This window comes from Mustela putorius, unplaced genomic scaffold, assembly GCF_011764305.1.
Source record: "Mustela putorius furo isolate JIRA1106 unplaced genomic scaffold, ASM1176430v1.1 tig00003962_pilon_pilon_pilon, whole genome shotgun sequence".
NCBI lineage: Eukaryota > Metazoa > Chordata > Mammalia > Carnivora > Mustelidae > Mustela > Mustela putorius.
In genome coordinates, this window is record NW_025422106.1 from 13922386 (window position 1) to 13947631 (window position 25246).

At 34.8% G+C, this 25246-nt stretch overlaps 1 protein-coding gene across 11 annotated transcripts in view; it reads right to left on the reverse strand.

Moving 5' to 3' along the window:
* The window catches only part of BCAS3 (BCAS3 microtubule associated cell migration factor), a 584626-nt gene that overhangs the window by 402605 nt on the left and 156775 nt on the right, over nucleotides 1-25246 (reverse strand). For all 11 annotated transcript variants that reach the window (XM_013053630.1, XM_045070195.1, XM_004747243.2 and 8 more), the window contains exons 11-12: nucleotides 18043-18126; nucleotides 5163-5333 (exon numbers count right to left, since the gene is read on the reverse strand). In XM_013053630.1, coding sequence (XP_012909084.1) covers nucleotides 5163-5333; nucleotides 18043-18126 — 255 coding nt within the window. The remainder of the gene's footprint in view (nucleotides 1-5162; nucleotides 5334-18042; nucleotides 18127-25246) is intronic.

Consider the following 25246-nt stretch of genomic DNA (forward strand, 5'->3'; position numbering starts at 1 on the left):
CTTAAAAGTGGCTAAATGTCAAATTTTATGTTATGCATATTTTACCACAATTGGCAGGAAAACATGCCTTGTAAGTTATTTTTCTAATCTTTCTTTTTGGTTATTCCACTGACTTTCTTTTTTTATTATTAACATATAATGTATTATTTATTTCAGGGATACAGGGTCTGTGATTCATCAATCTTACACACATTAAGTGAGAAAAATAAGAAAAAAGAAAGAAGTCTTATAGGAGTAGTCTTCAGCAAAGTATGTTACACCAAGTTTGTTAAATGTAAGAAGGGTTTGCTCTGGGTATACGGTATATTCCCATAATTGTATCACCACAACCAAATTTAGAACATTTTCATCACCAAAAGAAAACTCATAATATTAACAGTTGTCCCACATTTCTCCAAACTTCCTTCCAAACTACCAGCCCTGGGTAACTATAATCTACTTTATTGATTTGCTTCTTCTGGACATTTCATTCCATAAGTGGAATCGTACAACATATACTCTTTTGTGACTGGTTTCTTTCACAAAGCACATTATTTTCAAGATTCATCCACACTGGAATATGAAAAGTACTTCATTTCTTTTTATTGCTGAAGAATATCACATTGTATGTCTACATCACGTTATTTATCCATCTACCAATCAGTTGATGTGTATATACCAAGGTTGCTCCTACTTTTTCGGCATTACAAATAATGCTGCTATGAACATACATGGACATGTATTTCGTTTCTTTTGGGTATATCTGGAAGACAAACTGCTAAGTCATATGGTAACTCTTTTCCAAAGCACCTAGACAAATTCGCATTTGCAGCAGCAGTGTAGGAGGGCTCTCATTTCTGCTTATCTCATCCTTGCCACAAACAGAGCTCTCCCTGCTTCTCCCAGCCAATAGCAGGGGCCCACTGGGACCCATGGCTTCCGGCCCCTGATAGGCTTCAGAATAATGTGGAACCCAGGCCAACCTGTGGCCCCTTCTACCTCTGGCCTTCAGGTTGATTTCCCAGTTTGGTGGGGGCAAGGAGGAGGGAAGTAGGAATGGTTGTGTGGGTGCAGAACAGCTGTAAGTGTATCTATTGTTTACCCTCCTGATCACATGGCTGACTAGGAGCTATGGCCGGCAGTCGCTGCCCAGCATCACGGGAGAATACTATACCATGTATCACTGAACTAGGGAAGTTCAAAATTCCCAAAATTCAAAGTACAGTATCTGCTGAATTTATAAAGGACTTTCATGTCATCAAAAAGTTGAAAAATCATTAAGTCAAGATATTTTAACTCAGGGAAATTTTGTAGGTTTTATTTTTTTTTTCTGTGAAATATTTGTCTTTGCCCATTTCACTATTTTAACTCAATTTTACAAGATTCCCTTTCATGTATTATACCCTACATCTTCCTCTCCAACACAATTAGTAGTAAGTCCTCTATTTAATGGTACCAACACAGAAGCTGTCTAGTAAAATGCACATTAATCTTGGGGCACAGCAAAGCCTCATACCACTATGTACAATTCTTTGTATTGAACTTTATGAGCTTCACAAATATAACAACCAGATACTTTTGGAAGAATTCTTTCCATTGCATTATCACCTTACCTAAAACATCAAATTAATAATAGAAAAGATCTCCCAAAACAATTGTCCTAAGACATACACCTTTTACTCACCAGTTAACTAAGCAGGCTGAACTTAAGTATATGTAATAACAACTTGACTATATTAAAATTAATCAAAGCACTTTAACTGATACAAGGTGGATAAACCTTTATCATGTGAACAAAAAGACAGACAAAACACTTCAGGAGCCACTAAATTATTATGAATAACAACTTATACCCAGGGAAAGAAACAGCTCGAGTTTATGTCATCATTGTGGAGGATTTTTCTCTGATTAGAGACTTTGCCACACTGCTAACTTCAATTATATAAATTATAATTATATTATACCACTTAGCTTATCTAGCAACAAAATGCTTTTAGATAAAACAAGTAACACAGATTTTAAAATGGACACGAAGTCCATCAAATCCACTCCTCCTTAACGCAGTTACCACACAATGATCCCATCAACATAAAATCAAACTAATCAATTTAGCATTAGAAAGATGGTGAATCAAATTTTATACTGCCACTGTAAACATCAAAATATCTTTATTAAAGGCTCACTGAATTTAAACAGCAAAAGTGAACATAATGTTAGTTTCAGCTCCTGAGATATATATGGAAAAGGAAAAACATTACAGCTAAGGTCAAACATCAGTTGAAAGGGGCTAAAAGTGATAAATCTATGACAATAACCCCTGAAGTCTTTTTAATACAATCCAGCATAACCTAAAAACAGCCCTGTATTCCAACTGAACTATGTATCAGAGACAAAAATGTCTTCTTGACAAAAAACAGATTCCCATTAATAAAAGAAAGGAGGATAGTATTATACTCAGGAAATCTTGTTGCTTTAAAAAATATTTGTAATTCTCTCAAAATGCACATAGCAACTTGCCATTTATTGAACATCAACTTATTTCCTGCTTTATAATAGAATTTTAAAATAAATTAAAATTTCAGAATGTTGTAAGTGGGAATGAAAAGAGATTATGATCTCAACAAATAAGAGAAAGGATAACATTTTTAAGATTGGACAACACTTAACTTCTTTTCACTTTTAAAAGCTAGCAATTCTGTAATTCTTATTTCCTAATGAACTACTTTACTTGTTTCAAGTGTCAACAATTCCCTTAACAAGGAAAAATGAATTTTGCAATTCCACAACCTCCAGTTCATTTCCATATTCCAAATCTGAGAATTCCGTTTTAAATTAATAAAAAGTTAATAAAAAATGGGGGGGGGGATGTGGGGGAACCACATTTGATAACATAAGACCTAATGCTAAGCTTTTTAATATCATTACATCAAGATTTTCTTTTTACATGTTCCTACACTTAAATATAATAAAACAAATTGAATTATATCTCTATTTCATGAAAAATAATCAGATAACATTTTCTACTTCTAAATGACCACAAATCTGTCTGTCAACAAATGCTAGACGCTTAACAGACTTACTTAGACTCACCAAATAGACAATGTTGACTGTTACTACGCATTAAATGTGGGTGGCCTTGGAAGTAAATTAATTAAGAACTAAAGAACAAAAGAAAACATTTTTTACTTTAACACTCATAAAACACTAAGGGTTTAAATATTTAATTCCAATTGAGAAAGAAAATTAACATCTCTCTGTATCTATCAACTTGAGCTAATTATCACTACTTAAAAAAATTTCATTTCACTCAACAGAAAAGTTTGCTAGCACTTCATTAAAAAGAGTTTTAAACTAGATTTGGTGAACCGCAAAGTTAACATGGGAGAGGTAGATTATCATTCAGATTTCAAATAAAATACAACAGCTAAATTGAATAACGCAGAATTTCAAAGATTTTTTTGTCTTTTTTTTTTTTTAATTTTATTTATTTATTTGACAGAGAGAGATCACAAGTAGGCAGAGAGTCAGGCAGAGAGAGAGGAAGGGAAGCAGGGTCCCCGCCGAGCAGAGAGCCCGATGTGGGGTTCGATCACAGGACCCTGAGATCATGACCTGAGCTGAAGGCAGACGCTTAACCCACTGAGCCACCCAGGCGTCCCAAGTATTTTTTGTCTTTTAATTGCAGTAGAGTCCACGTGCTTTTGAAATGCCATTTGAGGGCGCCTGGGTGGCTCAGTGGGTTAAGCCGCTGCCTTCGGCTCAGGTCACGATCTCAAGGTCCTGGGATCGAGTCCCGCATCGGGACTCTCTGCTCAGCAGGGAGCCTGCTTCCTCCTCTTTCTCTCTCTACCTGCCTCTCTGCCTACTTGTGATCTCTCTCTGTCAAATAAATAAATAAAATCTTTAAAAAAAAAAAAAAGAAATGCCATTTGATCTTACTATAAGAACTAGTACATAAGTAGTGGTCAAAGGTAATCTTTTATCAGATACAGAACCATGTATTACTGGAAGGAGATTTTCTAAAAAGAACATGCAAAATTTACGGTTAATACTTTAAAGATTCACATAGCTTCCAGACATTATGTTCTGAAAATAGAAACATATATTATAGAAAAATTAAAATAATTTCTATTTTACAATTGTTGCTCTACTCCTATCCTATTCTAACAATCAACTTTAGATTGGATTTTTTGTAGCAATAATCACAAACTACTAGAATTTTAAAATTCTCTTCCTTTCAGAAATGTATTTTAAAATTCAAGACTATTAATAGAAAAGAAAAGAACTTATGGGTACATGGGGGGAGAAAACAAAATCCAATGGGTTTCTCACCAGCAATATATTGTCACATATTTTTCCATGTTTATAATCACTCCTTCCAAATGTTCCTTCATTATCTGAAGATATAGGATTTGGTAAGATGCATTACCATGTATGTATTCTAATATACACTTTGAGATATTTGTCCATTTTTCATATTTATAAATAAGTGTAATAAAATTTGATATTATTTACATTACTATCACTTGTAACCATCATAATTAGTCAATAGTTTTTTAAATTCCCTCCAAAATGTGGAAGGTCATATTGATTGCTTCTATGAGCAAGCCTCTACCTTAAAAATTAATTATTAAAGGATGCCTGGATGGTTCAGTTGATTAGGCATCTGCCTTAAACTCAGGTCATAATCTCAAAATCCTGGGATTGAGCCCCACATCAGGCTCCCTGCTCACGGGGGCATCTGCTTTTCCCTCTCACTCAGTCTCCCCCCAACTCATGTACTCTCTCTCTCAAATAAATAAAATCTTTTTAAAATCAGTTTAATAATCTTCTGATTTAGATCATAACAAGCATCATTTTTTAAAAAATGTATTATAAACACAAGAGTATAAAGAGGTATGAACTATTTATTTATGAGACAAATGTCCTAACGAAGAGATAACAAGAACTCCTTAGAACCTCAATTTTACCTTCAGGTTCAAAACATTAATAATGTTTGAAATAAGAGGTTTTAACATATTACTCATATTTTCTTGAAAAAAAAATTCTAACCTGAAATAACCTCAATTTCTAGAATTCCAAAATAAGAATCTCCCAAGGCCAAGTGCATCTGGTCACTATGACATTCTTAGTCACCCCATCCTTTGAAGAAAAAGGACATTGCCTGCATCAGAAGTTCTTACCTGGCCCTCTCCAACTGTTTCAGTGTCAATTACTGTGATGATGCCTGGAACCAAAGGACTCCTCCTTGAATTACTATGGAGGGCAACATCGTCTTCTGTCACACCTGAAGGCAGTGTGCCTGTCAGCTGAGTCACTACTTTCCCGACCATTGTCAAACCAGTTTTCAGTGTCTATAAAATGAAATGTAAAATATATGACTTCACATCAGTATTTAGATTCTAAACAGAAATATGCATTTTGTTAATTCTTCTATCTTTTAACTTCCTTATTCTCTTACAAGCCTGAAATAACTGTAGCAGTGAATTGTCATAGAAATTCAGTCTGACTTTTCATATGATCTTAAATTTTAGTCAGGAAATCAGTATTAATTTAAGTGAATGCTATCAGTAGACTCCCCAAAGTCAGCATAGTTAAAATATAGCCATATGTAAATACCTAAAAAGCTTTATTTTGCTTGAAGGAACAATTATATTTTTATTAAAAAAAATTCTTCTCTCCCTTCTTCTTAATACATATAACAATGGCAAGATTTCATTCTTTCTGATGGCTAAGTAATAACCCATTGTGTTTATATACCACATCTTTATCCATTCATCAGTCAATGGACATTTGGACTCTTTCCATAATTTGGCTGTTGTTGACAGTGCTGCTACCAACACTGGGGTGCATGTGTCCCGTCAAACAGCATTTTTGTATCCTTTGGGTGAAAACCTTGTAAGGTAATTCCTGAATCATAGGGTAGTTCTATTTTTAACTTTTTGAAGAACCTCCATACTGTTTTTGTAAGTGGTTGTACCAGTTCATATTCCCACCAATAGTCTATGAGGGTTCCCCTTTCTCTGCATCTTCACTAACATGTTGTTATTTTTTGAAATAAAAATCTAATTTTAAATCTATTTTTTAGCATGAAAAAGACTGACCAATTGTAGAATTCCATTTGACCAATGGTATAATGAAAAAGACTATGTTTTCAAAGTAAATCTATAATATGCTATTATATAATATTGTGCATCAAGATCAGGCATGTAGATACCTATTCCTATTCCACAGCCACACATCACAGGTGGGCCAGACAAGAGCCCCACATACTCCCATGCCAGAGCCATAGCCCTACCACAGTAGGTGGGCAGACACATGCAGCTCACACAGGAGACACTCCTTGAGTCCCTAGGAGAGATAAGTGCTTCTGAGCCTCACAAGCTATCTCCCACAAAAGCCACTCCTTCAAGACTATTAGAGGTAGTTGATTTGCCTAATAATAGAAACAAACATAGAAAGCCAAAATGAGAAGAAAGAGGAGTATGTTCCAAAGAAAAAGACAAAACCTCAGAAAAAGACCTTAATAAAATGATATAAGCAACAGAGTTCAAAATAATGGTCATAAAGATACTCATCAAATTCAGAAGAATGAAGGAACACAGTGCAAACTTCAACAAAAATAAGAGAAAGTATTAAAAAGTATCAAACAGAAGATACAGATCTAAAAATATAAAAACTGAATTTAAAAATACACTACAGGAGTTTAACAGCAGACTAAATGAAGCAGACCAGTGAGACAGAAGGCAAAACAATGAAACTCACTCAAAGGAGCAAAAAGAAAAAAGAATACAAAAACTGAAAACCTTAGGAGAACTTCAAGCAGAACAGCATTCACAATACAGGGTCCCCAGAGGAGAAGAGAGAAAGGGCCAGAAAAATTATTTTTGAAAAATAATAGCTAAACATATCCCTAATCTGGGGAAGGAAACGGGCATAATGGTGGGAACCCCAGAGTGTTCCAAATAAGACAAACCCAAAGAGATCCACACCAAGATACATTATAATTAAAATGGTAAAAGTTAAAGAGAGAATTTTAAAAGCATCAAGAGAAATACATACAAGGAAACCATCTAAGGCTATCAAGATTTTCAACAGAAACTTTGCAGTCCAAAGGGAGTGGCATGCCATATTCAAAGTGCTAAAAGGAAAAAACTTCCAACCAAGAATTCTCTACCCAGCAAAGTTATCACTCAGAATTGAAGGGGAAATAAGAGTTTTCCAGATGAGCAAAAAGTAAAGGAGTTTATCATTGCTAAAATGGCTTTACAAGAAATGTTAAAGGGACTTCTTTAAGCTGAAAAAAAAAAATATTTAATATTTAATAATAAGGAAACACACAAAAGTAAAACTCTCATTGGAAAAGAAAAATATATAGTACAGACAGTGGGTCAATCACTTCTAAAGCAAGTATGAAGGCTAAAAGAGAATAGTAGTAAAATTAATTAAAACTACAATCAGTTAAGGGATGCATAAAATAAAAGATGTAAAATGTGACATCAACATTACCCTGATACTAAATCCAGAGAAGTACACTATGAGAAAGGGATATATCCCAATATCCCTGATGAGCATATATGCAAAAATCCTTGGGGTTCCTGGGTGGCTCAGTGAGTTAAGCCTCTGCCTTCATTACTCAGTCATGATCGCAGGGTTCTGGGATCAAACCCTGTATCACGCTCTCTGCTCAGCAGGGAGCCTGCTTCCCTCTCTCTCTCTGCCTGCCTCTCTGCCTACATGTGATCTCTGTCAAATAAATAAAATCTTCAAAAACATAAAAAAAATGAATTAAATAACTGAATGTAAGACCTGAAACCACAAAATTCCCATAAGAAAACATAGGCAATAAGCTCATTAACATCAATCTTAGAGATGTGCTTGTGGATCTGACTCCAAAGGCAAGGAAAATAAAAGCAAAAAAAAAAAAAAAAAAAAAAAAAAAAAAACTGGACTCTCTCAAACTGAAAATCTTCTGCACAGCACAGGAAACCATCATCAAAATGAAAATGCTTAACAGAAGAAGACATTTGCAGATTACATATCTGAATACATAGTTAATATCCAAAATATATAAAGAATTCACACACTCAGCAACAACAACAAAAAAATAAAAATAAAAAATAAAAAATGAGTAGAGGATCTGAATAGACATTTTTCTGAAAAAGATATGCAGATTGCCAAAAGACGTGAAAAGATGTTCAATATCACTAGTCAGCAGGGAAATGCAAATTAAAACCACAATGAATTATCATTTCACATCTGTTACAATAGCTATTATATATAAAAAAAAAAAGACAAGAAATCACAGGTGCTGGAGAGAATGTGGAGAAAAGGGAAGCCTTGTTAGCTGTCAGTAGGAATGCAAACTGGTGCAGCCACTACAGAAAACAGTATGGAGATTCCTCAAAAAGTTAAGAATAGATCTACGATATGATCCAGCAATTCTACTTCTGGGTATTTATTCAAAGAATATGAAAACACAAATTCAAAAATTACATACACTCCTACGTCCAATGGAGCGTTATATACAATAACCAAGACATGGAAACAATGTAAGTGTTCACTGACAGATGAATTAGGATAAAGAGGATGTGATATATATATACACACATATATATGTATATATATAATATATATGTTTAGTTATAATATATATATTATATATTTATATATTCTATATTCTATTTTTAATTTTTAATTTATATATTTATATAAAAATATATTTATATTTATGCATGTAAATATATATATAAAGAGGATGTGAGGTATATATATCAGAATATTACTTAGCTACATAGAAGAATAAAATACTGCCATTTGTAACAACATGGATGGACCTTGAGGGTATTGAGCTAAGTGAGATAAACCAGATGGAGAAAGACAAATACCATTTGATTTCATTTATATGTGGAATCTAAAAAAACAAGCAAAAGAATATAAAAACAAACTTAAAGAAAATAGATTGATGGATACCAGAGGGGAAGGTGATCAGGAGGTGGGCAAAAATGGGTGAAGGCAGTCAATTTGATGGTGATGAACGGCAACTAGACTTTTGGTGGTAATCATTTTGTAGTACATACAGATGTCAAATTATAAGGTACACGTAAAACTAATATGTTATATACCAACTTTACCTCAATTAAAAGAAAAAAAAATTTGGCATGTGGAAATATAGTCCCCATCCAAGATACCAATTACTAGATGAATAAAACATCACAAAAGATTAGCTAAGAAGATTTTTACTCTGGTAACAGAAAACAATTCACTGTAATGCTTCTAATATACTATTTCAATTAAAGATAACTTAAGATGTTTTATAATTACATTTTAGTTCCATTTCGAGGCAAATAGACAAACTCATGAGTTTTTTCTTTTATGTGAATCTTATTATCTGATTACTGCTATTTGCATTAACAAACAATAATGCGAAAGTAATGCGTTTCTGTGGGATTTTTTTTTTGTCCCACAAAGAGAAAAAACTAAAAGAAAGAGAAAAGCATGTGATTCATATATATTAAAAAAAAAAAAAAAAGATTTAACCAGCAGAGTGAAAATAAGTAGATTACATGGACATATCAGAAATTATGTAGGATATACACATTCAGAAATAATTTTTTCCAGGGGTGCCTGGCTGGCTCAGTGGGTTAAAGCCTCTGCCTTCAGCTCAGGTCATGATCCCAGGCCCCGCATCAGACTCTACTTGGCAGGGAGCCTGCTTCCCTTCCTCTCTCTCTGTGTGCCTCTCTGCCTACTTGTAATCTGTATCTATCAAATAAATGAATAAAAATCTTTAAAAAAAAAAAAAAAGAATTTTTTCCAATTCTCAAATTGTGAGAAAAAAATTTTTTTAAATACTGCAAATTAATCTTTAATGAAATGACTCCCTCTTTTTAGAATAATTATGGAGAATTCTGGCATATGCTATAGCTAAATTTTAAAATGAAAATTATTATATACATGGTATTTCAAATACTGTTTCATAAAAGATAGGCAAAGAATGTACTTTATAAAGACCTAAATGTGATTTAAGCAACAATTAGATTGGAATTAAAATAAGGAAATGTATTTTCCAAGGAAATTTTCCATTAAAATACCATACAACTAAGACTAGTAATATATGTATTATTTTACTGTAGCTATGTCCTGCGGAATCTTTACTGTGCACTTGTCAAGGCTCTTAACATAGATGATCTCTACAGATTTCCTCGAACACTTCTTTTCTATAGAAAAGAAAATTGAGGCTACAGAAGTTAAATAAAATGGCAGCTCAAACAGTTAACCAATGAATGACAAAGCCAGAATTCAATACTAGAACTGTCTATCTCTAAAACCTGATTTCAACCGCCATCCAATACTGCCTTGTATTCTACTCCTGTTACTACTTGTGACCTCACACTTCATGAATTCAGAACACAGACATATACTGGGGCAGGGGGGAGTGTGTGGAATGAAGACTATAATAGTGGGTCCTAATAAATACTTAAATAAAATGACCATCAAAGCCATTTGCTGAACTCAAGCAAAAAAATGTAACTTACTGCCGACTGAAACCATGAAAAAGCCACAAATCAATTGTAACTCTTTTGTTTAGCGCTAAAACCTCAGACTGCAGTGATTATAAAACACATTAGCATTCCTCAATTATCAGCCAAACATTTGTTTCAATAATTCACAAGCAATGACTTACACAAAGTCTGTTAGAGCGTTGTCAAGAAAGCCTCTGAAGGACCAACAAAATCAGGCGCCACTGTGTATTGATGTGAAAGCTGGCCAGGAAGCCTGATTAACCTCTGAGATGCCTCAGCTGCTATACTTACTCCATCAGGGCTAATGGAGATGCTCCCACTTAAATAGAGCTATCCCTTTATCAAAGGAATTCACTTTTCAGGTTTAAAGTCTGGTTGTATACCCTCTCCATTTGCCCTTGAGCCTATTATTTCATGCTTTTATACTAATAAACAGGAATAAAACTAAAAGAACTGGAGCACATAGAAAGTGGGAAGAAGTGTACTAAGGAGACCACGGATGAAAGGAAAAGTCGATGTAAGAGAACTAGGAAAAAACTCCAGAAAGGGGGAAAACAGAGTAGTGTATTTCATAGTCAAAGGTTCATTATCATATGAAGAGTTATTGATAATTCTCACACACACACCAAGAAAACTTACAACTACCATTTTATTAGTGGACAAAAATTTAAACCCAAAATTTAACAGTTATCAAATCTGAACTTTGTATAGTAAGTGACAAGATAGCACTTTTAAAGCTCATTAACTTTCAAAACACGGTATGATGCAAGGGGTGAAAGGGGTACTGGATGTTTCCTGCACCAGTAAAGACCTTTGCTTCTAGAAGAAATTTGTTACCATGTTAGACTCAAACACACTGATAAGAACTAGTGTCCAGAAGAAATCCATAATGTTATTCAATAATGTTCACATACCATATTTAGGTCCCTAAATCATCTCAGAGTAATTAGTCTTTAGATTTTAGCCAAAAGAGCCTGTACATACCTGATGACTTCCTCGATATGCCAAAAAGGATGAAAACTCAATAAAAATGAGAAATAAAAAAATCTAATTTGGCCAAATGGAGAATATTAAATTAGACTGAGTGTCTTCACAGTCTTTAGGAGCTAAAAAATTTATTATATTCCTGACAGATCTTAACAAGAGTTATTCACAGAACTAAATTTTATCGTGTAGGAGAGCTGAATGTAAGACTTTACCAGGTAAGTCAGATAATCCACTCTGACCAAAAATTCAAATGAGCCATGGTACTTATTCTGTTCTGTGTAGACAGATATGCCGAAGGGTCACTAGTCATCTTTAACCTTTCTCATGCCGTATCAGTTGTCTTCCCTGTCCATTAGTGCTAATGGTGCTGCTCTCACAAAAGCTGTTAGTTGTCATTAAGAAGTTATCAGATAACCAGGGAAAAAAGGAGGCATTTTTATTAAATCAATTTACCACACTGGGGGTAAAACACATTAAAAGGAAAAATCAAAGAGGACAGATGTATGGTAATTAGGAAATACATACCAAGATTTTATAAATGTATCAAAATAACCAATTTGAATTATTTCAGTATTAGACTTTTCCCCTTAACACTGCCACAGGGAATTCATCACCATTATATTCTAAGGAAAGCCACATAAATTATTTGGAAAAGCAAAGAGAAAAAAATCCAAAAGTATAAAGATTAATTTTAAGTGCTATTTAAAAATCCAGAAAATTTTAAAAGATCATTTCCTCTAAGGAGATTCAAGTACATATATAATTAATATATCTGTACTTACAACTATATGGTGAGACAAAAAATAAGAAAAAATTTAATAATTACTCCTTCCACGTGACAAAGTTACTACCTTGTAGGATGTCCTATAAACAGCTGTCATCAGTGAGAGAAAAATACTAATGATTACTCTTTCAGAAAAAGTTATTTAATAAGCAATGTGAATATTTCAAGATTAGTATTTTCTTAAGGAGCACATGCTACATGGCTTTTTAAATATCTTCCATGTTCAACCTCAAAATAAATATATTACCTAGAAATTATAAAAATGGTAAGAAATTATAAGAAATTTTATTTTCTATTTCCAGTAATGGCAGGCTACGTAAATCAGGTCAGTCCTACCAATGAAAACAAGTAGGGTAACTGGGGAGAATTTTTTTTTTCAACTCTGCTTAAAGGTACTAAATATTTAACAAGATAGTAAAGAGTTACTAGATCCAAATCCAAGAGAACAAGAAAATCCAGACATGTAAGCAGGATAGTTAGGCCTAGAAGTATCTAATGATTCTAGGAGAGGCTTCTGAGAGACTGAGTGGTGCTTTTGATGGACTTCTGATACTAGGTGGTCATGTGCAAGGGGGTCTACCTGGTGACTTTACCTCCATTCTTTTTGCTTAAGACACACAGGAGTATTATACAACAATGATAAGAGTAAACCTGTAGTAATCAGGCTCTCATAGCTATTTCAGCTAAGCTTTACTTAAATAATTTAAGTAATTCAACCCCTGAAATCTTAGCATTACAGGATCCAAGACTGATAGTGCCACAGAACTGTGGTGTCTCAAACTCAAAATTGTTTTTAAAGATTTTTAAAATAAATTCTGGCAAACAAAGAGTCATGCTATCATTGGTGAGAACCAGCAAAAATAATAAACAATAAAAATACCCCCCAAAAAAGCCAGACACTGGAGATATCAGAAATAGACTTTAAAATAACTATGTTTTCTACATTTAAACAATTTGGTACCTTGAGAAAAAACTGAACTCTAGAGAACCAGAAACTATCACTATTTACTAAAAGATTTTATCAATGAATATATGTTTGATTTTATCAAACTTATTGTGTGTGTGTATATATATATATATATATTAAGATAATCATGTAATTGTTCTCTGTTATTCTGTTCACGTAGCAAATTTCATTAACTGATTTTGAGTAATAAGCCAGCCTGTATTGGAATTATCCCACTCGATTGTGACATTATCATTACAATATACTGTTTAATTTTTTTCTGCTAGTATTTTGTTTAGGATTTTTCATATTCATGAGTAAGACTACAGTTTTCCTCTTTCATAATATTCTTGTCAAGTTTCAGTATCAAGGTGATCCTGAATCATAAATCAAGATAAGGCACTATATGACTTTTTTATTCTATGGAAGTCTTTGTAATATTGCCATTGTTCACTCTTAAATCTTTTTTTTTATAAGATTTTATTTATTTATTTGTCAGAGAGAGAGAGAGCGAGCACATGCAGACAGAATGGCAGGAAGAGACAGAGAGAGAAGCAGGCTCCCCGCTGAGCAAGGAGCCCGTGCAGGACTCGATCCCAGGAACGCTGGGATCATGACCCGAGCCGAAGGCAGCCGCCCAACCAACTGAGCCACCCAGGCGTCCCATTGTTCACTCTTAAATGTTCGCATTCCCTGAAGAAGGTTTCTAGGTCTGAAGATCTGAGATTGTTCTTTTCTTAGTAAACTTTTATATTCCATTATACAGAAAAGTATGGGAATTAAAAGTATACATCATGATGAATTTTCACAAGTGAATATGCTAATATACTGCAAATATAATACATCATGTAATAGTAACAAAGACAAAAAACATATTTATAATTATACTTCTTAATTAGAGAAGTCATTTTTATATACTTATCATGGGAAACTGGAACCATTTTATACCTCAGAAGGCTAATTTACCCACAAAGTTTCTTATATCTAATAACTTACTAGGAGAAATTATCCTTTGGGAGGTAAATGAGATTATTCTCAACTTACCAACCTTTCCTATAAAAAAAAAAATCCACAAAGGAAGGATCATTCCATTTCTGGCAAAATTTTGGGAAAATAACTAAATACTACACACTGATACTAAATACCAAATACCAAATTAATTTAATATTTTAAAAGAAATCTCAAAATATTCATGCTAACACAGGAATCCACAAGTACATAAACATTATATAAGAAAAATGTTTTTAAAAATATTTCATGGCATGGGGCACCTGGGTGACTCAGTAAGTTAAGTGTCTGCCTTCAACTCAGGCCTTGATCCCAAGGTCCTGGGATCAAGCTCCACATCAGGCTCCCTGCTCATTGGGGAGCCTGTCTCTCCCTCTCCCTCTGCCCCTCCCCCTGCTCCTGCTTTTTCTCCCTCTCAAATAAATAAAGTCTTCAAAAAATATTTCATATAAGTTACACACAAGATTTTTTAAAAAGGCAATATACAGGGACACCTGGGTGGAACAGTCAGTTAAGCAACCAGACTCTTGTTTTCGGGTCAGGTCATGATCTTAGGGTCATGGCATCAAGCCCCACCTCAGGATCTGCACTCAGCATGGAGTCTGCTTGAGACTCTCTCCCACTCCTTCTGTCCTTCTTCCCTCAAATAAATAAATCTTAAAAAAAAAAAAAAAGCAATGTGTAATATATGATTGGATTTAACTACTCACTAAGTCCAAAAAGACTATCAAGAAATAGGTGACTTTAGGGGCACCTGGGAGGCTCAATGGGTTAAGCCTCTGCCTTCAGCTCAGGTCATGATCTTGGGGTCCTGGGATCGAGCCCTGGATCAGGCTCTCTGCTCAGCAGGGAGCCTGCTCCTCCCCACCCCCCCACCTACTTGTGATCTCTGTCAAATAAATAAATAAAATCTTTTAAAAAAAAAAGAAAAGAAAAATAGGTAACTTTACAGATGGCTAACAAACACATGGAAAGATGCTCAACATCACTCAACATCTGTGAAATACAAATCAAAACTACAATGAGATACCATTTCACACCAGTCAGAATGACTAAAATTAACAACACAGAAAACAACAGGTGTTGACGAGGATGCAGAGAAAAGGGAACCCTCTTAACACTGTTGGTGGGAATGCAAACTGGTTCAGCCCCTCTGGAAAACAGTACTGAGGTTCCTCAAAAAGTTAAAAATGGAACTGCCCTATGACCCAGCAACTGCAGTACTAGGTATTTATCCAAATAACACAAAAATACTAGTTTGAAGGGACACATGCACCCCAATGTTGCTAGTAGCATTATCAACAACACCCAAATTACGGAAAGAGCCCAAATGTCCATCAACTAATGAATGAATAAAGAAGATGTGGAACATATGCACAATGGAATATTACTCAGCCATAAAAAAGAATAAATCTCGCTATTTGCAGTGAGGTGGATGGAACTAGAGAGTATTTTGCTAAGTGAAATAAGTCAGAGAAAGACAAATGCCATACGAGTCCACTCATCTTTGGAATTTAAGAAACAAAACAAATGAACATGGGGAAGGAAAAAAAAAAAAGAAGCAAACCAAGAAACAGACTCTTAACTATAAAGAACAAACTGCGGGTTACTGAAGGGGAGGTGGGGAGATGGAATAAATACACGATGGGTATTAAGGGCACTTGTGATGAGCACTGGGTATTGTATATGGGTGATGAATCCCTGAATTCTACAGCTGAAACCCATGTTGTACTGTATGTGAACTAATTGGAATTTAAATAAAAATAAGGAAGGAAAGGAGGGAGTGAAGGGAGGGAGAAAGAAAGGAAGGAAGGAAGGAAGAGAAGAAGGGAGGAGGAAAGGAAAAGAGGGGGGAAGGAAAGAAGGAAGAAAGGAAGGAAGGAAGGACTTTTTTATGTCCGTGGTTTTATTCTTCCTTCATTTTGTAAATTTAAAAACAGGAGCACTCATTTATAAACAGGAGCATTAAAATCCGACAAAAGCGAGTAAACAAAAATTAAATATTAACTACTTTATTCAAGAGTTAATGCCAGAATTTTATAAAATACTAGAGCTAACAGTGAATTTCAATCCATACCAATTTCATTAGGGGCCAACTGCCTACTGGAAATCAATGGGATTAAAGGATTCTCATCATAATTTCTGAGAGTTTAAATATGAAGACATGAACCTATCCCTTACAGTTCTCAATATGTGGTAGAGAAAAACTGGGGAGTTCACACTTGTTCTTCTCAGAGTCTATTAAGTCTAGCCTCATTCCAGCATGTCCACATTCAGCTGACAGTTAAACAGCAAAATCGTTACTACATGAAGCAAGTCACTTTCCTTTTATGTAGGCACACAAACTTGTGACAGCAAAGCAGAGCTGAAAAGCTGTCCTTTATCACGTAAACTGAAAATTATTCAGGTAATAATACAATGAGCTATCCCAGTGAAAGTATACGGCACAGATAAATCCAAAAGGAATCTAATACTTGAGAATTAGGTATCATTGGTATATTTTGTGGATCTATTATAAACTAACTGAATAACACTGATTACTGTCTCAGATTTCTCTCCTTTGAAATAACCATCATAATTCTTGCTTACACAAAGGAGAAAAGTAAACAATTTTTATGAAGATTCTAAAATCTAAAATACACAGTGATGTAAGCATAAAGGCATTCAGCATTTCCTTTCCATGCAAAAAACATGTAATGCTTTTCTCATCAAACCTAGGAACACATTCTAAAGTCCATCATGTAAGCACTTGTGATCAATCTTGAAGTATTTTTGTATTTGTTTTACATAAAACAGAGTGACCTTTCATTCCCTCCCTGTGGTTTGCTTTAAACTGTTGTCCTTTTCTGAATAGTTGTGTTTTTTATTACATGCTGTCATTTAGATTCACTATGTCATCCCTATTATTAGAATTGTTTTGTTGTATACTTCACAATTCAAAAGGATAGTGATTATAAGAATACCTTATAATCAGCATAAAGTTTATGAGTCATCATTGAAATTAACCCTCACACACACAGAAAGAACTCATTTGCAAACACACAGGGGGCAGCTCTGTGACATGAAAGAGTCTTTGAATGTGCCAGGGGTTTGACTCAAATTTTCTTAAGGAATAATATTCTTTCTATGTCAAGAAGATTCATAAATGTTCAAAGACATGAAAGGATTCAGTATAGGTAGAATGATACAAATAATAAAAAAAAAAAAAAGAACCCAGAAGTCAGTACTGAAAACATGCAAAGCTTCTTTCACAAGTGTTAGTAATTAGGTAAAAAAGACTTTAATCAAGCTAAAAGACTTAAAATTTAAAATTTAAAAATTTAAATTAGAATTTAAAATTTTAAGTTGGATGAACACAGGGACGCCTGGGTGACTTAGTTGGTTAAGCAGCTGCCTTCAGCTTGGGTCACAATCCCAGAGTCCTGGGTTCAAGTCCTGCATTGGGCTCCTTGTTTAGCAGGGAGCCTGCTTCTCTCTCTGCCTGCTCTGTCTGCTGTTCCCCCTGCTTGTGCTCTCTCCCTCTGATAATTAAATAAATAAAATCTTTAAAAAAAAAAAAAAGCTAAAACTAGATGAACACAAACCCTATAATCATTGCAAGAGAAAATAATATATTATTTATGAACCTTAAGAGATTAAATACCTAATCATTTAGTCATCAATCCTCATGAGTGGCAAAATAATTCTAACTTACTTAAGTTTATTCCGTATTTGTGAATGAAAAGGGAAGGAGTCATTTCAATACAACTCAGCAGAGAAACCTGATAGTTACTCCACAAAATCACATCTCCCAGGGACTATTTGATACTCACTTTAGCAGCACTAATGACTGTGGCAGTGTAAGACTGAATGTTGTCTCCACAGGCTCCACCACGGGACTGATGACATCGAATCAGCTGGAAAAAGAGAGACAGAAAGAAGCCAGAGAGTCATTTCTCTTAAACTGTTTAACTCTGCAGGCTATTAGGATAGGGCTTATTTACCGTGCAGCATGGTGGTGGTGGGTGGGAATGTTTGTACAAGTGTTTCAGACAAACAGCTAAAAGCTCTGCTGAGACACTTTTCCCCCGTTTTATAATCTACTGGTGCCACTCAGGCAGTTTCATGCTCAAATACAATTTTTAATTACAAGATGAATAGTCTTTAAGAATTCATAAACTCTGAAATTGTAGTATTAGGATCTGGCCATCTTTCCACAAATAAATTTCGTAACATAATCAAAGGACTTAGACTTGACTTCTAACATTAAATATTTAACATGCTAGCAAATTGGAAGCTCTATCCTCTTAATTCCTACAGAACGATTGTAAAAGATAACCAAAAAAAAAGAAAAAAGAAAAAGAAAAAGAAAGAAAGAAAGAGAGAACAAGAGAGAGATGAAAGAATATGCATATTTCCATTTTCAATTAAGTCAGTGGAAAAGTGGTACAAATTGTGCATAAAACCACCGTGACACACAGAGTAGCTGTCCACTTCAGAGGGCTTACTAGTATTACCATTAGAATGAAAAAGACATGCCTGTACTCATGACTGACATAAATAAATCAACCTGTCAATTTTCAAAGTGAATCACTAATTTTCAAAGTGAATCACATGCACAACTCTCTCCTGTGCTAAGCAACACACCAGGATTAAATTGCCCACTGCTCCTATACACTTCCTAAATTTAGGTTTTCTTAAAACAAAGCAGAAAAGCACTCATTAGCCAGATTTTTACATTGAAAATTTTTTAAAAATAGAATGACAGTAGTAGAATACTAGAACAGCTCCACATTGGGTTATAGATTATTTAAAAGGCCTACAGAATTCAGATAGAATCTTCCTCTTCCAAAACATAAAAACAAAAAATGCTTATATAACTTAAAACATGATCACTTGATAAATATTAATACATAAGCTTTTCTGTTCTTTTATTCTAAAATCAAAATTTTGAGGGTGCCTGGGTGGTTCAGTCAGTTAAGCACCTGCTATTGGCTTGAGTCATGATCCTGGAGTCCCGGGATGGAGTCCTGGGATTGAGTCCCGCAAAAGACTCCCTGCTCAGTGGGGAGTCTGCTTTTCCCTCTGACCCTTTCCCCTCTGGTGCTCTCTCACTCTCTCTTCCAAGTGAAAAAATAAAAAATCTTAAAAAAAAAAAAAGAAAAAGAAGAAGAGGAAGAAGAAAAAAATCAAAATTTTCTTCATCACTGACACTGTATTAAAAAACAGTTCCTCAGGGCGCCTGGGTGGCTCAGTGGGTTAAAGCCTCTGCCTTTGGCTCAGGTCATGATGCCAGGGTCCTGGGATCGAGCCCCACATCGGGCTCTCTGCTCAGCAGGGAGCCTGCTTCCCTTCCTCTCTTTCTTCCTGCCTCTCTGACTACTTGTGATCTCTGTCTGTCAAATAAATAAATAAAAATCTTTAAAAAAATAAAATAAAATAAATAAAATTAAAAAACAATTCCTCAAAGCAATAATAATATGTTAGAATGGAATATCTTTAAAAGTCTGATAGGAGATGTATAGCTGGCACATGAAATGGCTGCTGACGCAGATTCCAAGGTCAGCAGTGAGGAATTTTCCAAATGACAGGTGATGACAAATGTGGTTTCAAATAGGGGAAAACAGAATTCAAAAGTGATTGTTTTAGGGACACCTGGGTGGTTCAGTCGGTTAAGTGTCTGCCTTCGGTTCAGGTCATGATCCCTGGGTCCTGGGATGGAGTCCCACATTGGGCTCCCTGCTCAGCAGGGAGCCTGCTTCTCCCTGTCCCTCTGCCTGACACTCCCCCTGCTTATGCTCTCTTCTCTCGCTCTCTCTCAAATAAATAAATTGTCTTAAGAAAAAGAAAGAAAGAGAGGAAGAGATCATTTTAACTAATAAAAAGTAACCCTTTCACTCACTCACTCATTCATTTGTTCATTCATAAGTACATATTCAAAGAATTATGAAAGTTATCCCTCCGCTACTTCCTGCTGCATGTGTAAGAAAAAAACATTATCTTAAGAAATACTACCATTTTTTTCTGTTTCAGGAATAATCAGGAATAAATCTACAAAAGCAAGCAATACCATCACTTTTTCAATTCAACTAAAACTGAGTCAGCATTTCTATATAAACATAATTAAGTCAGAACTTTTTGTTTAAAACTTTAGGCTCATTAGAAATTACATTTGTCATCTCAATTCATCAAAATTAAAGACAAATCAGAAATTTCTGTAGTGCAAACCTCTATAAAATGGATTAATTTCCAGGAAATGTAAGTTAAAAAGGCAACATACAAAAGAGCACATGTGTTATGTTATCTTTTGGAAAGAAAGGGAAATATAAATATATATAACATAGTGAAATATATTAGCATGTAAACAAAAAATAAATATAAAAAATATTTTTAAAATATTTAAGGGGCACCCAGGTGGCTCAGTCAGATAAGCATCAGACTCTTCGTTTCAGCTCAGGTCATGATCTCAGTGTCCTGAGATTGAGCCCCGCATCAGGTTCTACTCTCAATGTGGAGTCTGCTTGTCCCTCTCCCGCTGTTCCTCCCCTTTTCTCTCTCCCTCTCTCTCACTCTCTCATAAATAAATAAAGTCTTTAAAAATTATATCTCAAATGAAAACTGTAAAAACAATGAAGGAAGGCAGAAAGTGAGAAATAAAGGACAAACTAATCAAAATAATATATCAGCACAGTATTTGCACATCTTCAGTTTGGGGCAGTAACAGGAATGGGCGTAAGTGCAAGAAAATCCTGAACTCTTTTTATTTGGATTGATATTTACAGTGTTGTGAGCAAGCAATTCTGTCATTACTTTTTCCATTATAGGAGTCAACAAAGAAGTAAATATGCTGATATCAGTCTCCCATGCAAAAAAAGGACATAAAAATGTGAGATGGAGGATGAAAGGAAAGAATCCTATGGAAATACCCATGTGTACCCTTCATTTCCAAAATATGTGTGTAGATGCACAAGTATGTGTGTATATGTATATTTGCTGATGTATGTACATATAGAAGTATGTATGTAATATGCAGTGTTTCCAAACTTTATCCACTGAAAGTGTCTAAAAGCAAAAACAGCCCCATAACTATGAGCACATCCACTGGACAAAGCTTAGTATCTAAAGCCATGGCCCATTAAAAGGAACAGGGGAATCAAGAAGTAAAGGATTCCAGGACTGACAACAGGGAAGATACTAGATGAACCTTAACTTATGATAGCAAGTAAGGTAATTTTAAAAAAATTTTAAGTAAAAACTTGATGAAGGCATGTCACCATGTCACAAGAACCAGCCGGCAGGGCTCTCCTTGGTCAATTGTGGGACAATTTGAAAGCCACAATAATTAAGGACAAAAAAATTACACTATAAGAAATACAGAACAATATTCATGTAGTATTCTAGCCAGAAATATATAATCTGAATATAATCAAGAGAAAACATAAAAAAAAATCAAACTAAAAATCATTCTATTAAAAAAAGAGGGGGAGGTAAGGAGTAGTGGTAGTGGGCCATATTCTTCAAACTCATCGATGCTGAAAAAGACAAAGCAAGACTGTCAACTCTTACATATTAAAAGAATCTCAGGGGACATCCCAACAAAATATAATATCTGGTCCTAGCCTGGACCCTGAACTACAAAAAAAAAAAAAAAAAAAGCTCTACAAATGATATGATAGGGTTAATTGATAAAACTGGAATATGGATGGTAAAATAGCTAAAAGCATTTTCTCAAGATTAAATTGACTGATAACTTAAGTATTTAGGGGTAATGTGATACATGCAACTCACTCTGAAATAATACGAGTAAAAGGTACATGAGTGTGCTTTGTGGTATCTGTACTATATTTATTCTTAGAGCTTTTCTGTAAGCTTTCTTAGTTAAAAGTAAGTTTAAAGAGAAGCCCCGAAAAACAAACCCCTTGAAAACAGAACTACCCTACAACCCAGCATTTGCACTACTGGGGATTTACCCCAAAGACACAATTGTAGTAATCTGAAGGGGCACCTGCATCCCAGTATTTATAGCAGCAATAGCAGCAATGTCCACAATAGCCAAACTATGGAAAGAGCCCAGATGTCCATTGACAGATGAATGGATAAAGAAGATGTCATATATATATATATATATATATATATATATATATGCATGCATATATATATATATATATATGCATGCAACGGAATATTACTCAACTAGCAAAAAAAAATGAAATCTTGCCATTTGCAACAACATGGGTGGAAAGAGAGGGTATTATGCTAAGCGAAATAAGTCAATCAGAGAAGGACAATTATCGTATGATCTCACTAATATATGGAATTTGAGAAACAAAGCAGAGGATCATAGGGGAGGAGAGAAAAAAATGAAACAAGATGAAACCAGAGAGGGAGACAAACCGTAAGAGACTCTTAATCTCAAGAAACAAACAGGGTTGCTGGAGGTGAGGAGCTTGGGGGGATGAGGTAATGGGGTGTTGGACATTAAGGAGGGCATGTGATGTAAGGAGCACTGGGTATTATATAAGACTGATGAATCACTGACCTCTACCTCTAAAACTAATAATACATGCTAATTTACTGAATTTAAATTTAAAAACTAATTTAAAAAAAAGAGAAAAACAAACCCAATCAGCATATAATGGCCTCTTTCTTTATGACTTAATTTTATTTTTTTATTTATTTAAAGTTTTAATTTAAATTCCAGTTAGTTAATATATAGTGTAACATTAGTTTCAGATGTACAATTTAGTGATTCAACACTTCCATACAACACCTGGTGCTCATCACAAGTGCCCTCCTTAATTCTCACCACCTATCTACCCCATCCCTTTACCCACCTCACCTCTGGTAACCATCAATTTGTTCTCTAGAGTTAAGAGTCCTTTTCTTGGTTTGCCTCTCTTTTTTCTCCACTATGCTCATTTGTTTTGTTTCTTAAATTCCACACATGAGTGAAGTCATATGGTATCTGTCTTTCTCTGACTGACTTATTTTGCTTAGCATAATACTCTCTACTCCATCCACATCACCGCAAATGGCGAGATTTAGTTTTCGTTATGGCTAATATTCCATTGTGTATGTATGTAAGTATGTATATATGTATGTGTGTATATACATGTATATCTATATAGATATATCACATCTTTTTTTTTAAGACTTTTATCTATTCATTTGACAGAGATCACAAGGGGGCAGAGAGTTAGGCAGAGAGAGAGGAGGAAGCAGGCTCCCCATCGAGCAGAGAGCCCAATGCAGGGCCTGATCCCAGGACCACGACCTGGGCCAAAGGCAGAGGCCTTAACTCACTGAGCCACCCAGGCGCCCCATATCACATCTTCTTTATCCATTCCTTGGTTATTGGAATTGGACTATTTCCATAATTTGGTTATTAATATTGGGGTACATGTATCCTTCTGAATTAGTATTCTTGTATTCTTTGGGTAAATACACAGTAGTGCAATTGCTAGATTGTAAGGTAATTCTATTTTTAATTTTTAACTCCATACTGTTTTCCAGAGTGGCTATACCAGTTTTATTCCCACCAGTACTCCTTTCTCCACATCCTCACCAACACCTATTGTTTCTTGTGTTGCTGATGATAGCCATTCTGACAGGTGTGAGGTGAGATCACATTGTAGTTTTGATTTGTATCTCCCTAATCATCAAGGATGTTGGGCATCTTTTCATGTGTCTCTTGGCTATCTGTATGTCTTTGGAGAAATGTTCATTCATGTCTTCTGCCCATTTTAACAAGATTATTCATTTTGGGGGTGTTGAGTTGTCTGAATTCTTTATATATTTTGGATACTGACCCTTTATCAGATATGTCATATGCAAATATCCTCCTCCATTCCATAGGTTGCCTTTTAGTTTTACTGATTGTTTCCTTCACTGTGCTGAAGTTATTTTTATCTTGAGGAAATTCCAATAATTTATTTTTGCTTTTGTTTCCCTTGCCTCAGGTGACATATCTAATAAGAGGTTGCTATGGCTGATGTCAAAGAAGTTACTGCCTGTGTTCTCCTTTAGGATTTTCTTGGTTTCCTGACTCATATTTAAGTCTTTTTAAAAAATTATTGTTAAAATATATTATTTGTTTCATGGGTACATGTATGTGATTCATCAATCCTACACAATACATAGCACTCACCACAATACATACCCTCCCCAATGTCTATCACCCAGCCACCCCACCGCACCCAGCCACCCCAACTCCCCTACCTGTCCTCTGCTCCAGCTACCCTCAGGTTGTTTCCTGAGATTACGGATCTCTTATGGTTTGTTTGCCTCTCTGGTTTCGTCTTGTTTCATGTTTTCCTCTCTTCCCCTATGATCCTCTGCTTTGTTTCTCAAATTCCACATATAAGTGAGATCATACGATAATTGTTTTTCTCTGACTGACTTACTTCGCTTAGCATAATACCCTCTCTTTCCATCTATGTTGTTGCAAATGGCAAGATTTCTTTTTTTTTTTTTTGCTGGTTGAGTAGTATTTCATGTTATATATGTGTGTGTGTGTATATATATATACATATATATGTATGTATGTATAGGAAACGTACATACATATATGCATATATGTACATATAGATATATCTATGTATGTGTGTAATATATACATATATATACACACACACACACTACATCTTCTTCATCCATTCATCTGTTGATGGACATCTGGGCTCTTTCAATAGTTTGGTGATTGTGGACATTGCTGCTATAAACCCTGGGATGCAGGGGCTCCTTCAGATTACTACATTTGTATCTTTGGGGTAAATCTCCAGTAGTACAAATGCTGAGTTATACGGTAGCTCTATTTTCAACTTTTTGAGGAACCTCCATACTGTTTTCCAGAGTGGCTGCACCAGCTTGCATTCCCATATATAGCCTCTTGCTTAAAATTTTAGTCAAAGAGCATTTTCATTGAAAGAGATTGTTACTCTAAAATTTAATTAAATTTTGCAATTCCACACTTAGCCCAAAAACCAACGAACAGAAACTGTTAATAAATACTAGCATTTTTGTAAATACTATGGAAAG